We start from the raw sequence: 20,492 nt of genomic DNA, 5'->3' as shown, positions 1-20,492 counted from the left end.
CAGACGAAACTTTTGAAGAATCCACTGGCTGGTGGACCTTACAAACATGCTTCTTGGACGCCTGATCTCGCCTCTCACAGTTGATGAGACGGACAATCAGAGTCAGCAATGAGCCAATCCTCCAACACACTACCGGGCAGGCCAGGCACCCCCACGAGGGCCAAAGAATGGATATGACTTCCAAAACGAGACTCAAAACTGCCCTAGTGCAGCCTTAAGCCGCCCTCGGGATTTCAGTGTCCGGCAGTCGAATACGCAGCTCTCGAGTTGGCCCAGCAACGAGATTGACACACCATCAGCCTAATATGTCTATGTCTGACGTTATCTTCGATGGATAGTTGTCAGAGTGGTACATACGGCACTTTTTTTGCGAGATTTGCATCGGTGACGTTACCGCAGGCTGGGAAACTTCAACTACTCCCAGCCCAGGACGTATGGCTCTATCTATGGACATGATTTGCGCGAATAGTTGGTTGTTACCCCCAAAATCTGACAAAAACAGGCTTTTTGAGGTGTGTCAATGGACCAGATTCGGCCAGGCAGTGACGTGGGAGTGCTGCTCAGAAGGCATGCTGGGCAGAGGCGCGAGCATCTCTTAGGAACGATGAATGATATTGTTCAGACTTGGTATTAGCCTAGTCAGCTTCGGATGAGTCTGATGGAGACGACTTTTCATCTAGTGCCCTTTGAGATGAACCAGGCAGAATATGAGAATATACCCTGCTCAGCCTACCCCATGTACGATACGAAGATGAGGTGAACCAAAGTCTACGCTTGAGGAGCCGTTGGACGAGGGTAGCTTGGTACAAAGGACTACCAAAATGAAAAGTCCACGGCAATCTGCCTCCAGAAATGATGGGCTGGTACATAGCCCATAGAACAAAATATACACTTGAAGAATCACATTTTCAACTCCCTGAGGCATTCCAGTCTGAATAGGTGCGGAGGGTGAGGTATACTCCTGGAGCTCGAGCGTGGATGATCGATCCTTCAGACCGGAGTCGATCCATCGCACCAATCTCGGACACCCTTGTTGTGCCCGGAGATCCGGCCACTTATTATCGAGACACCAGCCTCACTCACAATTTCATCGGTGACCACGCATATGATGCAGGTTATGCTAATGGCAACACAGAAACCTCATCACACTCCCACATGCCGCCCTGTGATTCTTGTCGGAAGACTTAGGATTGCTCCGAAGGGACACGCTAAGAAACTTGGCGGTCTTGGCAAAACTCGATCGCTCTCGAAGCTGCGTCTTTTCATCCCTACCGTTTCAAGTCACGTGAGAGTCATACCATACATATTACGGAAATGAGCTTTGCCATTTCAGGCGATTAGGAAAAACCTCGCGAGCGATCCAGTTTCATGTTTGCGGAAGTGGAGCAACTGCTAGAGAGGGCACATCCTTCATGCTTCATCAGCGACATGTCGGCTACGTGGAAGTTGCCCTTGCAGATCGCAAATCGCAAAATGTCCTTTCTTTCCTTGGTTTATTCACTCCCAGCCATCCTTGTGCTGACAGGACGAAGTACTCTTGAGGGATAGGTTTGAATGCATACTTGTTGGCTGAATACAGGGTCCCGAAACGCTATACCATGGGCAGCACCAAACGTGGCGAACCCAAATCTTCCCATGATTCACACCCTACTCGGGTTCGTACAAATACGACAAGCACATCTAGACACAACGCCAAGACATCCTCGGGGTGCTGGACTTGTCGAATGCGCCATCTCAAATGTGATGAGAAGAAGCCATTTTGCCAGAGGTGCAGCAAATCTGGACTGGCCTGTGGCAGATACGGTCTGAGATTGAGATGGGCAACGAACACTAGTACCAATACCAATGCAACAAGCTCCTCCTTCTTCTCCTCCTCCTCTTCTAGGTTCATGGATCGTATCATACCTGCCGTGCCAGTACAGCTGGAAGATACCGAGGCGCTACGAAACGTTTCTCCAATCGACATCAGTGCTATGCTCGACACGCTCGAAACCACCACGGATGAAGCTACCTTTACCCAAACCTTTGGTCCGTTTTCAGTATTTCGTGTAGAATCTCGCAGCTCGAAACCTCTGGGACAAGCGCTTACAGGTGTTAATGACACCAATCACCCTCCACCTGGTCCTGGAAATGGCTCTGAAGGAGTGTCGAGAAGAGAGATCACAACGTCTCCAGAGCCTCACAGAGATTATCACTCACCAAGTATGCTGCGTGATCTAGACGCTCTCATTCTACCCGGCTGCAGCAGAGAACTAATCCACCATTGGATGACGTTCTTCGCTGAGAACATTATCGTGATAGACACGGCCTCGAACCCCTGCTGGACTGTCGCCTTTCCCATGGCAATGAAGGGAGTCTGTGGCATGGCTATGAAGCCGAATGGTAGCACCGCTCTCTTCCACGCACTATGTGCAGTGTCCGCCCACAGTCTTCTACAACTCAACGGGCCTAGTTCTCGATATCTCGAGCTCGCATTACAGCATGAGCAAGCCCTCTTTCAAACTCTTCGACACTTCATATCCCTACCTCAAGATGACCAGACAGCGGCCGAAGGGTTCGACGGCATATTGATGGCCATATTATCTTATATGGTGAAATTTTCCGTCTCAGGCCAGCCAGGAGAGTGGCGACATCATCTTCGCGCCGGGCTCGAATGGTTGACTAGTAGATGCACACGAGATCATCCTCGTGGCCAGTCAGACCCAGGAGTTCACCCCAGCATCACGTATTTATTCTTATGCGGTGCCGTCATGGGGAACGTGGACGTTTCTTCCGACACTTTGGCCGCTCTGAAAATATCATCGACATATGACGGTGACGACCAAGAACAAGATCAAGACGACGCAGTTCCGGTTTTCGCCATGAAGCATTCGACATTTCGAAACATCATTCGCATCAGCGAGTTGCGCCGTCGTGCCCGGCAAGGCTGGCAGCCGCTCGATCTCCACGAGGTCGAGGTACTCGAAAAGCGCGTGTTGGCGCAGGTTCCCAAAGATAGCCACAGCCAGCTGTTCGAACCTACACAGACACAGACACAGACACATGCACACACAGTCCCACCTACTCACGAGTATGAAAGTGATTTGTCATGGTCGCCATCAGAGACGCGAATGTTCGGACAGATTCCCTGCAAAAGTCAAGTTGTGTCCAAACTCAGATCGACACACACCCCCCATCATCCGAATCAGAGGGAGCAAATGGCTCGCCACCTGAGCAATGTCTACGAGTACGCGACCATGATATATTTCCAACGCGGACTTTTGAAGATGCCACTGTGCGCGGCACAGAGGTCCGTCGGAAAGGCTCTAGACAGTATCCAGGCCATGGAGGACATTAGCAACAACTCCTGCGGTTGTCTACCTGCATGGTTCGCCATCGTGATCGGTAGCGAGTGTGAAAGTGACGCGCATCGAGAGTTTATGATTTCTTGGTTTGATCGCAAAAGGCGCCATGGTCTCAAGATCATGAATGTCGCGTGTACGGTTGTGCGTCTTGTGTGGGAGAAGAGAGCGAATCCGGGAAATCAAGACTTGTATTGGGAAGATGTTGATTTGAAGGAACATGGGCTAGATGTGATTTTCTGGTAAATTAATCATTTATCATTGCATGAAAATCTCACGACATTTCGTCCTGCGCCGCGATGGCTCGCGCGACCTCCAGAATTCTATCGACTTCAGCGCCGAATCCATTCATGTGGCCTGTTTCGAGAATGTCATGGTTTGCATATGGCGAAACACACAAAGATATCTCATTCCCCTCGACCTCGGCCATTTGATCCACAAACTCGACAATCTCGGGGTACAACAATTCCAACGCACCCGCGTGGACCCATACCCTGGATTTCGTGGCGAACGGGTTCCCTAGGAAACTGATGTAAGGGGACTTGACGTCCACAATGTGACTATTTTTCGGGACCAACGCATGTGCCCCCCACGTGATGAATGAGACGGGGATATAGTCGGTCTTGAAATTCTGCATCCGACTTATTCGAGTTGGGTCGTCGTATCCTTTGGAAACATCTATCCACGGACTCCAGAGCAAGACGATCCTGGGCTCGGGGAGATTGAGGGTCGGATGACAAGATAGGTACCGCAGAAATCCTATGGCGAGATGGCCACCCGCGGAGTCGCCCGAGACGATGACGTTGTCGCTGGAATATCCAAGTCCCAGGAGATGCACGTACGCGGACACGGCATCTTGGAGTGCGGCGGGAAAGCGCCCCTGAGGCGTACACGAGAGCCTGTAGTCGAGGAAGAGAGCGTGTGGCGCCACGTTGTGTTGAAGGAGTTTCTTGGCCATGAAGCCGCAGTCTGTTGGGTGGCTGCTCCCCACGACGTACGCGCCACCGTGGAAGTGCAGAATGACTTTTGATCGATTGTTCGATGTCGATGTCGAGGCTGGTGGCGGTGGTGGACAGGGATACCACGTTGCACGCACAGAGGTTGGGCGAATCTCTCCATCGTCCAGTGGACTCAGGTACATCTTTTCGGCGGAGGGGTGGATGGTGACGTCGTTTGGAAATCCGGGTTCTGGTCCCAAAGGTTGAGGTGTGACCGGTCGAGAGCGTGCTTGGTATTCCAGAAACCACCGAACAACGACGATGAAGGTCGCTTGGTGCCATGAGTATCCGGGGTGGACTCGATACCGGGGCGGGATATGTTTCAGCATCACGACTGGAAGAATGAAGATGAGTCGAAGGAGGAGGGTAATCATGTTGTCGTCGTCGTTTCTCGTCGTTTTGTCACGTCCTATGGAGAAGCTGCTCGTATATGTGAAGATGCTACGAGGGTAGACCGACAGCAAGCTAGATGATATATCGGGTAGATTCAAGACGTCAAAGGGGGGAAAGAGAGCATAGCCTTTGCAAGAGAAAAAGTAAGACCAGTGGAATCCTGAGCAGACATACCCTGCTCTATTATATTCGACCTCGCAATCTCTCGAGACAGGTTTAGCGGTCTCTTCCTTTCCGGAATACATGCAACTAGCCTCGACATGCATGCCGTATTCCCACTAACTGTTTCGGTAAATTAGGAAGGAGAACACGATGCCAAGACGGCGCAGAGACTCCACCTTAGACATTTTCACCTTATCAAATCGACTCAATTGTTTGGGTGGATGAGTGCGAGATAGTATGATCGTCCGGACCACAACCTACGATATCGACGAGCGACAATAACAGGATAATGTCATCGAAGATAAACTAGGTCTATCATCTACCGAGTCCACCGTAGACTGACTGCTCTTTTCTTTTCCTAGGTAACATCAAGATTCAAGGTCCCTGTCAACCTCTCTGGCAATAAGCATTCCGGCCTCAATGGCCCCATCGATGAAGCCCCTCCACCCATCGCAATAGTCGGAGCTAGCAAACTTGAGATTCCCCAGTGGTTCTTGTAACGCGGTGAGGTACGTGGTCATGTACCCTGGCGAAAAAAGGGACCATGTTCCTCTGGAGTAGGGATCCGTCACCCAGTCCGTAGAGATCTATAGTATACGGCATTGGTCAAGAGGTGGTGACGACGACGATGATGGTAGTGATGACAGTGATATATTGGATCTCTTGGACCCGGGAGAGAAAAAAACAAACAACTCACCATTCGATCAACTTTCAAATCCGGATGGAGAGACTGGGCATCCTCGACGACCTCCTTGGGCGACGTTTGCGAGATCCTCCCACCCGAGAAATAAACGAGATTTGTTGTGTGACTGTCTGGTGACGCAGAATGAGCGTCCCCGGAAACCATGGTTGCGATATCGCCTTTTTGTCGTAGGGCAGCCCATGTCCGCCACTGCTTGCCCTCCGCTCGCATCCACGCTTTCTGCGTATTATTCACCCTCGCCTCTTTGAAAGCTCGAGTCTTTTCATCGGGGAGGGTCGGGACGAACGCAACGTCCTTGAGAACGGTAAGAGGAATTGTACAGATGATCTGTTTGGCCCTGAACACACGTCCATCTGTTGTCTGCACACGGCCCTCGGACGAGTTGGTATAGTCGATCGTCTCAACGGGTGCGGAGAACGCATATGACAAGGTCGTCGACAGCGTGGCGGTACTGTCGTTCACTCTGAGAGACTTATTAGCATTGACTGCGTCGTCAAATATGTGCTTGGCCAGTTCTGTCTGCCCGCACGACAATTTGTACCGGGCCATGTGTGCCGTGTAAGCGTCGTGCGTGGCCCCTCCCAATACCCACCGCTGGAGGAGGTCGTAGTAGCTCGCTGTCCGGGCTGGGGGGCCGCTCATGAGCGTCGAGATCAGTTCGACCGCGCGTCGTGCTTCTTGCGAGACGGTACCGCGAACTTGGTCCAGACGGTCCGCCACGCTGAGAGAGTCGTACTTCTTGGCTGTTTCGAAATCGTGCAAGGCGGTATGTGGATACGGGACGAGTTCAGAGGCGTGTGCTCCGTCTGCGTTGTAGAAGGTCTGCAGCGCACCATCGAGCCATGCGTCCTATGCACCAAATGGATGGTTAGCAAGTGGAAGAAGGTGTGCGAGGACAAAAACAAACAAACCATGTCAGGGAGGTCAAAGTCCTTTCGAACCCCATCAATGATGATAGAAGACTGTGTCGATCCTTCGTACTGCTCGTAGGCGTCTTTGATCTTGTCTTTCAATCCGTACCGGACGATCTCAGACCACACAAAGGGCTGGTGCCAATGGACATATGCCCCTCCGAGATCGACGACGTCGCCTTCTGCGGTCACGGTTGTCCATGTACGACCGCCGATACGGTCACGAGCTTCGAGGAGAAGAACACTTCGTCCTAGAACGTCACCAAGTCAGTCTCGGTGTGATCAATGCTAGCTCAAACTAAGACAGGGCATAGATGATGAACATATACACCTTTAGCTGTGAGATCTCGGGCGGCAGTCAACCCCGTATACCCAGCGCCGATGATGATCACATCGTACAGAATCGAGGGGTCGGCGTCCGAAATAGGAGGAGAGATGACAGCTTGTGTAGGTAGTCCAGCTTTCGAACCCTGGGTTGGCGTGTATTCGAATCCTTCTGAAGTCGAGAGCATCTTAAAAAATTGGTGGGCGATTCGAGAATTGAAGTTGGACTTGTACTCAGCAGTGAGAGGACGACGGGTAACGACCAGATTTATAGACGATTCATACCTCCCTTATTGCTAACCACCACGACAGGAAAAGCAAAAGTGTATCGTGTTCGGGGCGTTTGATTGTGGCATTTTCTTTTACTACAGTAGCTCGACCGTGAAGCAAAGGACGCTATACCAGATGTACGCATTTGGACAAGTGCACGAAGCCACACGTCACATCGGACTAGGATGAGACCGGCCGAAGAGCTTCCCATGTCCCAAAAAAAGGAGCAAATAGTGATTTCGCATCTATTTGAGGCACTATCAACTCTCTACTGACTTGTCGTCAATCCTGTCCAATCATCCCGAGACCATTGAGAATTTCCAGGCTGAGAATTCCCCTCGCCACCCTCGTTCCCTTCTTTTAGGCGCTCTATCTCTCTTGCGAGCATTACAACCTCTCAATTGGTCTTGACCTTAAGAGGCCCCCTTGTCATCTTCGCATTGGCTTATGAAATCTTGCCATAGGGAGGCACAATCAGGCTGATGTCCGACTTGTTTGTGCTATACTTTCACTGTGAACACCGGAGCAAACCAGCTTTGGGTTAGACGCTAGAGAGCTGGTATCGGTTCCCTGCAAACAGGGGCACGGTCCGGCCTTTCAAGCTTCTGGCTTCCAAGGACCCTGCCTGAGAGTTGTCGCTGGGCGGCCCTTGGTCTCGCTGTTCAAGAAGTGCTCTGAATCGCCACCCCGTACAGTGTCCTGGCATGAGCAGCTTTGGCCCGAGATCGGTCAAGTCGGTCAAGGTGCTTTGCAGGCGTGACTCTGAGGCATCCGCCAGATGGTAGCCGCCGACCAAGGCATAGAAATCGTGCTGCCTTCTGGAAGCGGTCGAGAAAGTGTCCAGTACGTGGTTGGCGATATTGATGATACCGGCGTGCGAACAACCTGTGAAGACGACCAGGCCTTTTCCCTTGAGCCGGCACACAACAACCCTTTCTTCCTGGATTTCCTCATCCTTGAGCCAGGTCCCTTGCTCGCAGCCATGAGCTTTTTCGAATCTCAGACCACCGGCGATCCCGGTTTCGTAGGTAGTCTTTCTTGGGATCATGCCAGTCACTCCGAAGAAGCCACCCAGAATGGTCTCGGTAGCTGCGCGCTCAACGACGCAGGCTCCTGCTCCAGCGATTTCCTCAGGGCTGGGATCGGCTTCAAGGCAGATTGGACCAGCCGGGTGCGCTATTCCGCGATAGAGAGGTCGCTCAGGAGGAATGTCGACAGCAAGTTCCGATCCCGCTGAATTGCGCTGCGCCTGGGTTGTTCTCTGTCGATTGATCATTTCGATGGCCTTGAGTAAACCGCCAGAATGATCCCGATGCCAATGTGAGAGAAGTATAGTTTCAACAGTGCCAATGTCACCACCGCTGCCGTCGATCAAGCCGAGCCGTCTTACATTGCGCTCGAATGCTTCTGCTTCCGGGCCGGCGTCAAACATCAACGTATGGGTCTCTTCACCTTTTGTTGCAGACTGCGTAGACATTTAGCCACAAAGACGAGTAAGCGAAGTAGGAGGCTAGAACTTACCACCAGTAGGCAAAGTCCATGTGCACCACAACAAATCCTGTCCATCCTCATCTCCACACTGGCACCGCCACGAGAGTGCGTCCATTCTTGTTCTCCCTGGTGAGATACCAACGGCACACCTGTGAAACACCCGGGATGATGAACATCAGGGTGTCGAGATGGGCTGATAAGGTCGATCTCATCGTTGACGATCGCTGTGATGGCGATGGAATCGAGTTCGACGAGGCTGTTTTCCATTCTGGACATTCAATGATCAAAAATGAGTTTGCGGGATTGTTGAACTGCGGAAAACGACATTGACAAAGTAACTCCATCATCTTTAAATGTCTAGTTGCTTGCCACTCCAAGAGCGTTCGACTCATCAAAATGTCCACCAACCCAAGGCTGTGCGGAAATAAGTGGTGGTGTAGAGCCCGAAAGGAACATTACACTTGGCTTTTGCAACATCCCTTTGTAGTCGCCGAGTCCTCGGGTTCTTACAAATGCCCTCCGAATAGAATGGTGGAACATTTTGTGGTTATATCCACATCAATGGCATGACCTAAAACGAGCGGCCCGCGCGATATGGCGGACCGCACACCAAAAGGCCCACAATTCACCAAGTTTTGCATTGCACGAGACGAGGGCAGCACATCTGAAATGCCCGCTTTCAGCTTTGCTCCTCGTAAGTCCTGATGGAAAACAAATCCCATCCTCGACGACCAGTATTATCAGAACCTGCTCAGTTGGCTCCTGTCAAAGACTTGGGTTTCCTCAGCGGGTTGTATTTCGCGGGCTTCAAGGTCGCAAACTGCCACCAAACTCCTCCAAGTCGATATGGGACTGTATCAACAGATCGATGGAATAGAGTTCCTGGGTCGGACTGATGAAGCTGATGGATCAACTGCTCATGAGTCAATACAAGAGTCGTGTTGAGAAACGACCGAGCCTGGGAAAGCAAACGACATCTTCTACGTCTGAGCTTCAAATATCAACTTGAAGTAATCAGTCTTGGCCTGAAATTAGGTGTTCCCGAATGCCTCACCTCTGATTTGAATATGTCGGCCCCGGCTACCGAAGTGACGGAGGACAAAATCGAAGAAGACCGGGGCCTCCAGCGCATTCTGACTCTGCGCAGACACGTTACAACATTCGAAGCTAGATGGGCAGATTTTCCTGGTTCTTATCAAACTCCACATTCAGGAGCCAGGCCATACCATCGAGAGTCATCTCTTTAATTTTGCGAGTATGGCTAGCTGGCCACGGTGGCGATACCCAAGCCGTGTGGCCCTCTCCCTCGAGCACGGTCGACTTGACTTGCACCCCTACCGACTCCGACAGCCACTTGGCGTAGATCACAGCATCGTCACGGAATTGATCAAACTGTCCGCCATACACGAAGACTTTTGGTGGATGATCCTGGATGATCTTGGGATCAGTCAAGTCCAGATTGACGGGCGAGAACCAGGGAGAGTCGAGAGTAAGACGAGACTCGAGATCCAGACGTAGCGCTTCGTTGGCGACCTTGTATTCGAATTCGTCGTCTCTAGATCTAAACAGGTCTCGATATTGTAAAGGCACAATGGTTTCGGTGATTAAGAAGGGTAAACCTGAGAAAATTCCGGTCATGGGGCTTCGAAGAGAAGTCAGTCCGACAAAGTCTTTGACGCCTGCTCGGGCTGCACCAGGTATGCTTCCAATGACCGCAGCCACAGCGCCATCCGAACTGAGACCGCCGACCACAAAGGCGCGACCCAGATCGACCTGAGCTCCAGCGTCTTTCAAGACACCAGTGTTCAGATTGTTGCCATCGGACAACCACACGCACACGTCCCAGGCCATCTGAACGGGTGCAGGAAACGCCTGCTCAGGGAGCTGATTTAGGGTTGGACATGCCACCACACAGTTGAACAGCTCTGCGAAGCCGCGAGCAGGGCCTAAAACTAGATCAGGGCTGCACGCTGACAGGCCGCCACCGTGAAAGAAGACGGTCAGCGGACACTGGATAGGCGACTTTGCCGGCGGGCTGGGCCACACCACTTTGGTTCTGTTCGCTTGGGTACCGGCCACGGGAATATCGATCCATGCCTCACGCAGGTGAGATGGACATGGACCAATGTACTCGAGGCCAGCAGCCTCAGCTTCGGCCATAGCCTGACGCTGCTCGTCCACTGACAGAGGCTTATTAGACGCCATTATCAGGGCAACGAGAGCAGAGTTTCCAAGGGTGAGAAAGGTTATGAGGATTCGTAGGGGTCGTAACTTCGATTGTGAATCTATCTATCTAGGAGAGAGTGTGTCCTTGTATAAATCCCTCGAATCGCTGTTAGTTAGCGATAACGTCACTAGTTATAGTCCTCGGTATAGAAGTCATGGAATAGCAGAATAGCTAATGAACAGCCGCAGGTGGATACCTCTGGTTGCCTCGCCAACTTCGCACACCGCTTGGGATAAAATAGTTTGTCTCATTCTGCTTTTTGGTAACGCCTACGGCAGGCACCGAAATTCATCCCTTACCCCGTACATCACGGTTGGCGTTCAATTCTTCGTCAGGCAACGACTACCCTTTGAACATTCTCTGGCTTGTATTTCGGGCAGTCGTCTGGCTTATGCAAAGTCATACCACCCCACCATGACCTCCGCAGCTCTGAATAGGAAGTCCATCGAGGTCTTCGTTCGATGGCGACGGCTGACACAGTCGGAATCTGCGCAGGACGAGGTCGTTCGGGAAATATGTCCTGGCCGTTCCCTGTTGTCAATCTCCGTAAGTCGGCAGGATCAGACAGGAAACCAGTCGTGGACGAGCCCTCCGGCCTTCAAAGCCATATTCAATCCAGAACACGACAACGGGGCGATATTTGACTCGATCGTCGCGCCTGCTATCCCGCGAGTTCTACAGGGTGGGAACTGCAACTTTTTTGCATACGGACATACCGGCAGCGGCAAGACACATACAATCCTGGGTTATAATTATGACGACGAGAACGAGCTCGGATTGACTCTCGCGGCTGCTCGCCAACTTTTTCAGGCAATCCACGTCTTGAACGAGAACAATCCTGCCGAAGAGAGGCTGGGAATTGGCTTCAGCTTGTTCGAAATGCGAAAGAAGTCGGCCTTTGATCTTCTCAATCGACGTGCAGAGTGCCACATCAGAGAAGGCGCCGACGGCAAGGTTTACATCCGCGGGGAGACTGAGATGCTCCCGGGCGACAAAGTCAGGGTCTGCCCAATTGTCAAGCAACCCTGCTGGACCTATGAATCTTTCCGCCACGAGCTGACTCAGGCCCTGGGCCGCCGAGCCGTCGGCTCATCGACTCTTCACGACCAGAGCTCCAGGACTCACGCGATCTTGGAATTGGAAGTTATCTGCCAATCGCTCGTAGATGCACGTCAGGCTGTCATAGAGCGGCAGTCAGAGTTGGTCCCGGTGGGAAAGCGTGCGACCGACGTCCACCTGGAGGAGCAGTACAAGGGCCTCATCGCCCTTCCAGAGGGTGGATGGGCATACAACCCCGATTATCAGATCAATCAAGAGCGCATTGACGCCGCCGAAGCCGAGAAGGCTGACTGCGAGGAAAAGGTTGCTGCTGCAGAAGAGCTTGTGAATCAGATTCTCGAGTCGTGTGCATCTCCCTGCCTGGGTTCCAAGATGGTATTTGTCGACCTCGCTGGTGCAGAGTACCAACACGAAAAGGAGAGCGCTCGACCACAAATGGCCAAGCAGACCCCTCAAGAGCGCCAGGAAGGTCGTCAGATCAACACGGACCTGCTAGCGCTGAAGGAGGTGATGAGGGCCTGGTCCAAAAATCAGCCGAGAATACCATTCCGGTCGTCGGCACTGACCATGGTGCTCCGCGAGCATTTCTTGAGTTCGGAAAAGGGAAATTCGGCCATGATCGTCACCGTCTCACCTGCGAGGGACCAGTACTCTGCCACACTGAATTCTTTGAAATACGGAAGTCTCGTTGGCGTTGCAGCCGCATAGGTGCAGTAAGGGAGTCAGTCCATCTACAAGCATGGGGTCTATGAGCAGGAAACCCCCTGGTCACCAGCTAATGGTTGTTTTACCTTGCAGGCACCAAACGACGACTAAATACGTGGCCATGTAAACACCCGGTCACAATTGGCGGCCACTGACCGCAATTTACAATCACCGTACCCTAGCACCAGCACTACCCGTGCATCAGTGGGAGAGACACCCATATACAGATTAAGGGTATCCTTCGGTCTCTTTTCGGCCTGCAGAAGAGACTCCTTGTGTCTGCGGACACGAGTCCCGCTCATGATCAGAGAGCCGATGTACACCGCGCATACAAAGCAGAAGATAAACGGTGAGGTAATCTATCTCTTGGACTTTGTGGAGACGTCGAAAGAGAGTTTTGACACAGGAAGAGCTTGAGAGGCCAATGGGCAAGAGGATATAAGAAGGAAGTCCGGGGCCTTACAGAGCTATATTCGGGGAGATGATGAGAAAGCTTTCCAGTCGACGGTCTGGCGGGTGCTTGGCCGGAAGGGTGCACGGAGGCCGATGATGTCCCTTCACCAACACATGAAAGCGGCGCATGGTCACAAAATACAGATGAGTTGTGTGTGAAGAGGATTGACTTTGGCGGCACATCGAGCGTGGGATCCTTGTCCGGAGAAATTGGCGAATTGCTTGTCAGCGAGCGTTGCCAGGAGGCCTTGAAGGGCGCTTCTGTGTTGGCCTACGGAATTGCGTCGAGGTGCCTTTCGTCCCTCGTCTCCTCCTACGATCATCACATCGACATTGGCGTGGAGGAGTGAGAATGGAATGGAGGCAAGTGGACGGGACGGTTGCGGCACGGCACGAGACAAAAGGACAAAAGCACCCCTTAAATACCACCACCGCCTCGTCAGTACGTCCTCCTCCGCCTCCATCAATTGTCCCCCAGGGCGGAAATCCCGCAAACAACCAAGTTGTACATGTATGATGGATAAGGACGAGGCGTTTGGTCAGCAGGGCAGACGAACCACGCCTGACGAAAAAATGTAGAACTGTAGTCGGCCAGCCAGGCACTGCCAGCCCAGCTTGTTGTACATACCTCTATATACGTCTCGTACTCGTGCTCGTACTCGTAAACCTAACCCATATCCTCGCAGCTACTCAGGCAGCGAATTGCCCTTTCTGCCACTTTTGCCCCTTTTGCTCAGATATTTACACATACATTTTATGCCTTGATGATCCACCGAAGTGAATCTGACGCACTTTTTGCCTGGTATCGCCCACTCGACAGTAGTGATTCTTCCCGAAATAACGCCTGGAAACATGTCGAAGAGATAGATACACCACACCATACACACCATCACTGTGGAACTCGACCACGGGCGTGTCTCTGATCAGGGAGTGAGTCCTTCTCCAGATATCATCACCGTTGCCGACTTGTAACGGGCCGTACTCACAAAAGATGAAAAGGAAAAGGTCCGGCGAAGAATAGGTACTGTGGCCGTTGTCACACGAACACAGCTCAACTCAACTCCAACAAGCAAAGGGGGCGAGACAGACAGAAATACAGACAGATGCAGGCAGCTAGACCCGTCTGTACAGACAGAACCAGCTGGGTCATGAAGAAGAGAAGCTGCGAAAGTTGAGTCCCATACCAAGCTATATAGCTGGAAGGGTAGGTATCGTGTGCGCCCGAGTGCCGGATCTAGTATACGTGACTCTGGCTGGCCCAGAAGAGCCAGCCATCAAGGCAGGTCATCCCACATGATCTTCTCCATTTCGATAGTTTTGAGTCGGAAGTGTGGAGGAGCGCAGAGTAGGAAGAAATCAGTTCAAGACTCAAGATTGAAAACCCAAGGATATCTTTGTTTCCTTTTCCCTTTCTACCTCTCTTCCACGCGTCTCTTTCTTTCTTTCTTTCTTTATTCTCTGTCCTCTCTCGTTCTGCGGAACTTTTCCTTCCCGCGTCATCCATCAGTCGTCGACTCGTCACTCGTCACTCGTTGCGTGTCACGTCTATCTCATAGACAAACACAACCCAACACCATCAACACAACGGAACAGGCACAGGCACGACGTGTATTCGTCTCAGGTTTGCTGAAAGAGAACATCCACCAATACACACATAAACAAAAGCAAAAAAAGGGGGGTCTTCTCTCTAGCCTCTAGCTGAAGATCTTGTCAAAGTATTTCATAAATGCGTTTCTGTAGATTCAAAAGCAAAGATTGCCACAAGTCAGCATTCGCATGCGCGCATGTACGCAGGCAGGCAGGCAGGCAGGCAGGCACGCACTGGAGGTGATTTGATTTTCACAAGACTCCTCGGGTGAAGTAGCGCGGAAGACGCAAGATAAGGAGGAAGATGAGAGAGAGGAAAGGGGTAAATAAAGCACGCATGGATGGTATATACATAGGCGGCCCAAGTAGGACGAATGAATGGGCACAGGGCACAGGGCATAGGGGACAGGAAAAAACTCACCTAGGCGGCCGAGGGACATAATTCCGCTCATACTCTGCAATCTCGTCCATGTCGCGGGTCAGATCAACCTCGTGCGGCTTGAGCCACTTTGTCTTTTTGAACCACTTCCAAAACAGAAACAGCGCGGGAAACACGCCGATCATGGTGTAGCTGAACAGGAAGCTGGGCACGTCCCAGAAGCCCGGGAGGAAGACGGTGTAGCCGCCGACAAAGGTCATGATGAAGGTCCCCACCAAGGCGTAGTAGGCCGAAAAGGGCTGCCACCACGACTTGTACGGCAGCGTGTTGCGGTCGATGCCCTGCACCTCGAGGGCGCGCTTGAACTTGAGGAACGTAAAGGCCATGACAGAGAAGTTGATCAGTTGTGACGCCGTGACCTGCGAAGAAGGTGATGAACGGGTCAGCACGAAATGGAGTCAAAATGCGTTGCGGGGGACTGGTTGTGAGAGGACCAAATGGAAATGTATCCATTTGTCCCACTCAAGGGGCGAACACGCTGAAATTAATGCTACAGAGGCAGAAGAACGTACCAGATTGACAAACCAGCTTAGCACCACGGCGGCATCGTTGCTGACTTGCAAAAAGCTCAGTAGGCTGATCAACAGCACCAGCGCCACGCAGTATACCGGCACCCCGTTCCTAGTGCAGCGGGTGAAAAGCTTGGGTGCTTTGCCCTCGAGCGCCAGCCCAAACAGACTCCGACTGGCGCAGTAGACGTAGCTGTTACCTGCTGAAAACGCGCTGCCTAGAACCATGGCGTTGACAATGTGGGGAAGCACCTTGATTCGCAGTCTGTTCATTGACACCACGTAAGGAGATGCAGCGGCGCCGGGTTTCCCTGTCGAAAAGGCCTCGGTGAGTTCTGGGTCGTTGTACGGCACAAGAATGCCGACGCAGAGGGAGCCGAGCATGAAAAACGCCGTGAGGCGGTAGAAGACGGCCTTGTACGCCCTCGGGAGGACTTTGCGTGGATTCTCAGCCTCGCCGGCTGCCATGGAGACGTAGTCCGGCCCGGCGATGGTGAAAGATGCTTGGATCAGACACTGCAAGAAGCCCAGAAACCTGCCCAGCGAGCCGTCGTAGTAGAGTTCCGTGAAGGAGCCTGGGTTGTTCCAATATCGAAAACCAAATCGATCACCAAGGGGATTTCCGCCCAGCATGACAATAAACGTGTAGATGATTAGCCCAACGATCAAAAGGACTTTGCCCAATGCGAGCCAAAATTCCGTCTCCCCGTACCACTGCACGGCGAACAGATTGACCAGGGCGTAGCAGACAATCACAATTGCGATGATGCCACCAGCGGGGACGACGTCGCTCCAGAAGTGGATGATGACATTGCACGCCACGATTTCAAAGGGGACCAGCATCGCTTCAAAGACGAAGAAGTTGTAGCCTGCAGCAACGCCAAACGCTTCATCGACATAGCGGCCTGCAAATCGGATAAAGGGTGAAGAAATGGGGAGATAGGTGACCATCTCTGCCATGCAGTTTGTGACGCAAAGTATGAATGTACACCTAGAGACATGTACTTGGTATTAGTTCACAGAAGTCTGGTCTCTGAATCTGGATATCTTCATCCCGCAACATGTCCCATGCTTGAAAACGAGAGTGCTTGAGCAAAGCAGGAGATATGCTGTGGCAGTCACTGTGGCAGTCACTGAGCAGGCACCGAATTCCGACCTCTAATACCAAGGCGTTTCTTCTCTTCAGTATGCCCTGCATGATCCACCGTCTCTGAAGCTGAGGAACAACATGAAGACAGAAAGAGCCTGACTTACCAGATGGTAAAGGCCAGAAACAAACTCCCAGGGCCTCCATTGAGCAATCCTCGCCCAATCTGCACGTACAGAGCCGTGCCAATCGTCCCCCCAATACCTATCAGTTGAATATGTCGGGGCTTCAACTTCCGATGGGTGCTATCATATCCCACTTGGACACTGCCGGGATAGCTAGGTGTTTCGGCCAGTCCATAATTAGCCTTGAGAGATGCCACGACGGATTGCTTGCGAGAGCCACGTCTCACAGCGTGCTCCTCGTCGTCGCTGTTGGATGGTGAATGCACGCCTCGCGCAATCGGAGTTTCGTCCAGCAGGTGAGGAGGTACGCCATCCTTTTCTCCACCCAGACTATGACGGTGCGAAGAAGGCATTGCGGGAATTCGGGGGTCAGAGGAACGAGAGCACAAGGAGAGAGCAAAAAGAATCAGAAGGACTTGTGGATAGATAAAACTGGACCCAAGGAGAGCTCAGGGAAAAAATCTCCAGATGTATATCGACGTAATGGCCGACTTTATCGCCAAAAAGCATAATCCATCCTCTTGAAGCTCTGGCCTGATTCCAGATGGGACTCCTCAAGGTGGCATAATCAACCTCGTCGTATTGGACATTCTGTACACCCAAGTTCTTGGTCCTGCGGTTGTCGAGGCTCGGCGAGGTCTTAGCTCGTGGATCATTTTACTGTAAGCTGAAAGGAATTCACTGTCGAGGGAAGCTCGAGTGAGATGCCGCGAGGTAGCAACGGCGACTGCAACGGGAAAAAAAATTGTCATGGGGAGGATGGAGTTGAGTGGAGGAAAGTTGGAATGAAGCGTCTGGGCTGACGATTCTAGGGTTTTCTTGGGGAGCTTCGGGTGTCTTGGCAGGGCATTAGGGGCGGAGTGGTGCTTGGGAACGCCTAGGGTTAGTTAAGGCAGCCGATAGTCAGGGAAGCCAAGGGGGAGGGGGTGGAGGAAGGGGCTCAGATAAACTTCCCATCTTCCTGCAGAGTGCCGTTGAGTGCCCAGTACCCAATACCCAGACGCCTAGCGTCTGTAGGTAAAAAAGCCCCTCAAGCTCCCACCAAGACGTCCTTCCCGCCCTTCAAGCCCCAGGAGGCAAGAACCATTTCTTGGCCTACCTAAGTACCTTTCTAGGTATTTGCTAGGTGTGGGCGTACCTAGTGGGTAAGGTCTTTGCCCGTCCACCGACTTCCGCCTGTGGGCACCTGCGTAGTGGCGCTGGTGGTGGCGGCGGCATCGACTCTGGCTTCCCTTATCTTGCTTTGAAGTGGATCATCACCAGCTCTTTGAACACCACCTGAAAACTCGGAATCCCGATCGACGACTTGCAAATGTCCCTTATCGAAAATGTACCCCTAGCATCAAATCAGCTTCTCCTTTCTCTGGTGTAGATCTTTTACAAGCTTCCCAAGGCGTTCTCACAAAGACCATATCATATCGCAGTCATGCTGAACTCTTGGACCTCAACACTATTCCTGCTTTCAGCGTCCTCAATAGCTCGGGACATTACTTTCCCACCAGTTTCACCACTGCAGGCAAACCTAGGAAGTCATGCAGGCCAATATCGAGCATCCGTCGCCTCGGGCCAGGATCCCTTGGCTGAGTCCAGCAAGTACTCTGGGCTAACCACCTTTGCCAATCTTCCATGGTTACATTGCTTATCGCCCGACGACAATGTCGACAAGTATGATATTGCCTTTTTGGGAGCACCGTTTGACACAGGCACTTCGGCTCGACCAGGGGCGCGATTTGGTCCAACGGGAATCAGATGGTAAGCTCGGCCACGAGGACAATTTCCTCCTGCGACTTCCCAGCCGAGGGCCATCTGGACCCGACGATGTTCTGACTAGACCTGAGCAGGGGTTCTAGACGAATTCAAGCTGCTGCGGGATGGGATGCGTATACCCACGAGAACACGTTCCTGAGCTGGGCGCGCATCGTGGATTGTGGCGACGCACCACTCACTTTTCTAGACAACACGGCAGCCTTGCAGCAACTTGAAAAGGCGCACAGGGTGGTTTCTGGCCGAACAGCCAATGCCACAGAAGTGGCCGAAGTCCCTCGCATCATCACGTTGGGAGGTGATCACACAACCACGTTGGCGGCATTGCGCTCAACCATCAGCCATTGGGGCCCTGTCAGTGTCATACATTTTGACAGCCATATAGATACCTGGGGTATGGTCGCATTTCCCCGCCCCGACTCTCGGAACCGAACCATGCGATTGACAAAGGTCCCAACTTGTCAAGCGCAATTGGCCCGAGGATAGGTTGACCCAATGCGGATAGCAGTGAATTTGGTGCTGACTATTGATTCCGCGCGCAGACCCCAAAGTCATTGGTGGCGGGATTTCCCACTATGCTGGGCTGAATCATGGCACATTCCTTCATATTGCCCACGAAGAAGGCCTCATTCTCAACTCTTCGGCACACGCAGGCATACGAGCTCCAGCCCTCAACAAAAACTATGACTGGAAAAACGACAAACGCTGCGGGTTCGAGATATAACTGCGAGGGACATTGATAAAATCGGTGTTGCGGGTATCATCGACAAGTTGAAAGCTCGAGTGGGCGACACGAATGTCTACATCTCGGTCGATATTGACGTCTTGGATCCTGCATATGCTCCGGCCACAGGTACTGCTGAAGTCGGCGGCTGGACCACTAGAGAGCTCCTCAGTATCTTGGATGGCCTTGAAGGTGTGAAGGTGATTGGAGCTGATGTGGTGGAGGTTGCTCCGATATACGACAATCCTGGAGAAACCACTGGCCTCGCAGCTGCAGAGGTAGCCCACCGACTCATGAACCTGATGGTCGAGACTCCGGTGAAGCCATTGAGGAAGGAAGATGGTAGGACTTAGAGAGCAGAGTGTACACCTATAGAAAAATGTTACATGTAGCCTTCTCTGTTACATTAGTAAAGCACACCTAGTCGACAAATGGATACGGACAAGGTGGAACTGACACGTTACCTGCCAATATGGACGACGTGGTGGTACTGTAGTGGTGATGACGATAGTGGCTGCTTGCGCAGTTTGCGATCGACAGCCACAAAGTCTCTCGATATGGCTGTGTTAGACCATTGGGGAGAATGATTTCACCATTCAACTGCCAAGTCGCTGAAGCTCGCAACCAGTTCCAGATTCAACTTGCGAGCCGGAACACCTGGGTACCACTGGTGTCATTGGCAGCGGGGACGGGGGAATGACAATCCCATCGAGGGGCAGAGGGCCGAGGGGTAAGCCACGAGGGGCACCTGCGAGGGGCATTTTTCTTCGCCTGATTGCGACAAAGGAAATTTGCCGCAGCCCAGCTTTCAGCTTCAGTCCCGGACAAGGGATCGAAACACTGTCACCCGATTTCCCTCATGTTTCCGTGGCCAATAGCCTAGCCTACCTTCCAGACCCCTTTTGATCCAAACTCCCCAAGTCCCAATCAAGTCAAACGTTCGGTCTGAGGAGTTCCGCTTGTCTAAGCTGTGGGAAGAGTATGTAATCAACCCTTGCATACACTCTCAGAGGTCACAGGGGCAGTGCACCGTCTGTGGTGTTGGCATGATCCAGCTTAATACCTTTCGACTCCAAGTCCAGAAACTGACTCTTGTTGTTCACCCTTTCATCTTCACAGTGTCCGACACGAGTCGAGGTTTGTCTTGCTAGACCTTCACC

At 52.2% G+C, this 20,492-nt stretch overlaps 8 protein-coding genes across 8 annotated transcripts; 3 read left to right on the top strand and 5 right to left on the bottom strand.

Annotated features, from left to right (window-relative positions):
- Positions 1-1,598: 1,598 nt before the first annotated feature.
- On the top strand, positions 1,599-3,587 carry Z517_05394 (uncharacterized protein; the record flags this gene model as incomplete). The annotated part of the gene is made up of 1 exon (XM_013430721.1): positions 1,599-3,587. One exon carries the CDS (start codon positions 1,599-1,601, stop codon positions 3,585-3,587), a length of 1,989 nt encoding a protein of 662 aa, XP_013286175.1.
- A 28-nt stretch (positions 3,588-3,615) lies between these two features.
- On the bottom strand, positions 3,616-4,713 carry Z517_05393 (uncharacterized protein; the record flags this gene model as incomplete). The annotated part of the gene is made up of 1 exon (XM_013430720.1): positions 3,616-4,713. One exon carries the CDS (start codon positions 4,711-4,713, stop codon positions 3,616-3,618), a length of 1,098 nt encoding a protein of 365 aa, XP_013286174.1.
- Positions 4,714-5,262: 549 nt separating this feature from the next.
- Z517_05392 (uncharacterized protein) lies at positions 5,263-7,020 on the bottom strand (the record flags this gene model as incomplete). Its single annotated transcript, XM_013430719.1, has 4 exons — positions 5,263-5,481; positions 5,592-6,446; positions 6,509-6,759; positions 6,840-7,020. The coding sequence occupies 4 exons, from the start codon at positions 7,018-7,020 to the stop codon at positions 5,263-5,265; spliced, it is 1,506 nt and encodes a 501-aa protein (XP_013286173.1).
- A 623-nt stretch (positions 7,021-7,643) lies between these two features.
- Z517_05391 (uncharacterized protein) lies at positions 7,644-8,860 on the bottom strand (the record flags this gene model as incomplete). The annotated part of the gene is made up of 2 exons (XM_013430718.1): positions 7,644-8,567; positions 8,624-8,860. The coding sequence occupies 2 exons, from the start codon at positions 8,858-8,860 to the stop codon at positions 7,644-7,646; spliced, it is 1,161 nt and encodes a 386-aa protein (XP_013286172.1).
- A 900-nt stretch (positions 8,861-9,760) lies between these two features.
- On the bottom strand, positions 9,761-10,798 carry Z517_05390 (uncharacterized protein; the record flags this gene model as incomplete). Its single annotated transcript, XM_013430717.1, has 1 exon — positions 9,761-10,798. One exon carries the CDS (start codon positions 10,796-10,798, stop codon positions 9,761-9,763), a length of 1,038 nt encoding a protein of 345 aa, XP_013286171.1.
- A 436-nt stretch (positions 10,799-11,234) lies between these two features.
- Positions 11,235-12,587, top strand: Z517_05389 (uncharacterized protein; the record flags this gene model as incomplete). Its single annotated transcript, XM_013430716.1, has 1 exon — positions 11,235-12,587. One exon carries the CDS (start codon positions 11,235-11,237, stop codon positions 12,585-12,587), a length of 1,353 nt encoding a protein of 450 aa, XP_013286170.1.
- Positions 12,588-15,041: 2,454 nt separating this feature from the next.
- Positions 15,042-17,197, bottom strand: Z517_05388 (uncharacterized protein; the record flags this gene model as incomplete). Its single annotated transcript, XM_013430715.1, has 3 exons — positions 15,042-15,422; positions 15,576-16,563; positions 16,827-17,197. 3 exons carry the CDS (start codon positions 17,195-17,197, stop codon positions 15,042-15,044), a joined length of 1,740 nt encoding a protein of 579 aa, XP_013286169.1.
- Positions 17,198-18,270: 1,073 nt separating this feature from the next.
- Positions 18,271-19,685, top strand: Z517_05387 (uncharacterized protein; the record flags this gene model as incomplete). Its single annotated transcript, XM_013430714.1, has 3 exons — positions 18,271-18,596; positions 18,686-19,002; positions 19,327-19,685. 3 exons carry the CDS (start codon positions 18,271-18,273, stop codon positions 19,683-19,685), a joined length of 1,002 nt encoding a protein of 333 aa, XP_013286168.1.
- Between the last annotated feature and the right edge of the window lie 807 nt (positions 19,686-20,492).

The sequence above is a fragment of the Fonsecaea pedrosoi genome, assembly GCF_000835455.1.
Source record: "Fonsecaea pedrosoi CBS 271.37 unplaced genomic scaffold supercont1.3, whole genome shotgun sequence".
NCBI classification, from domain to species: Eukaryota; Fungi; Ascomycota; class Eurotiomycetes; order Chaetothyriales; family Herpotrichiellaceae; genus Fonsecaea; species Fonsecaea pedrosoi.
This window is presented reverse-complemented; position numbering and strand designations above follow the sequence as displayed.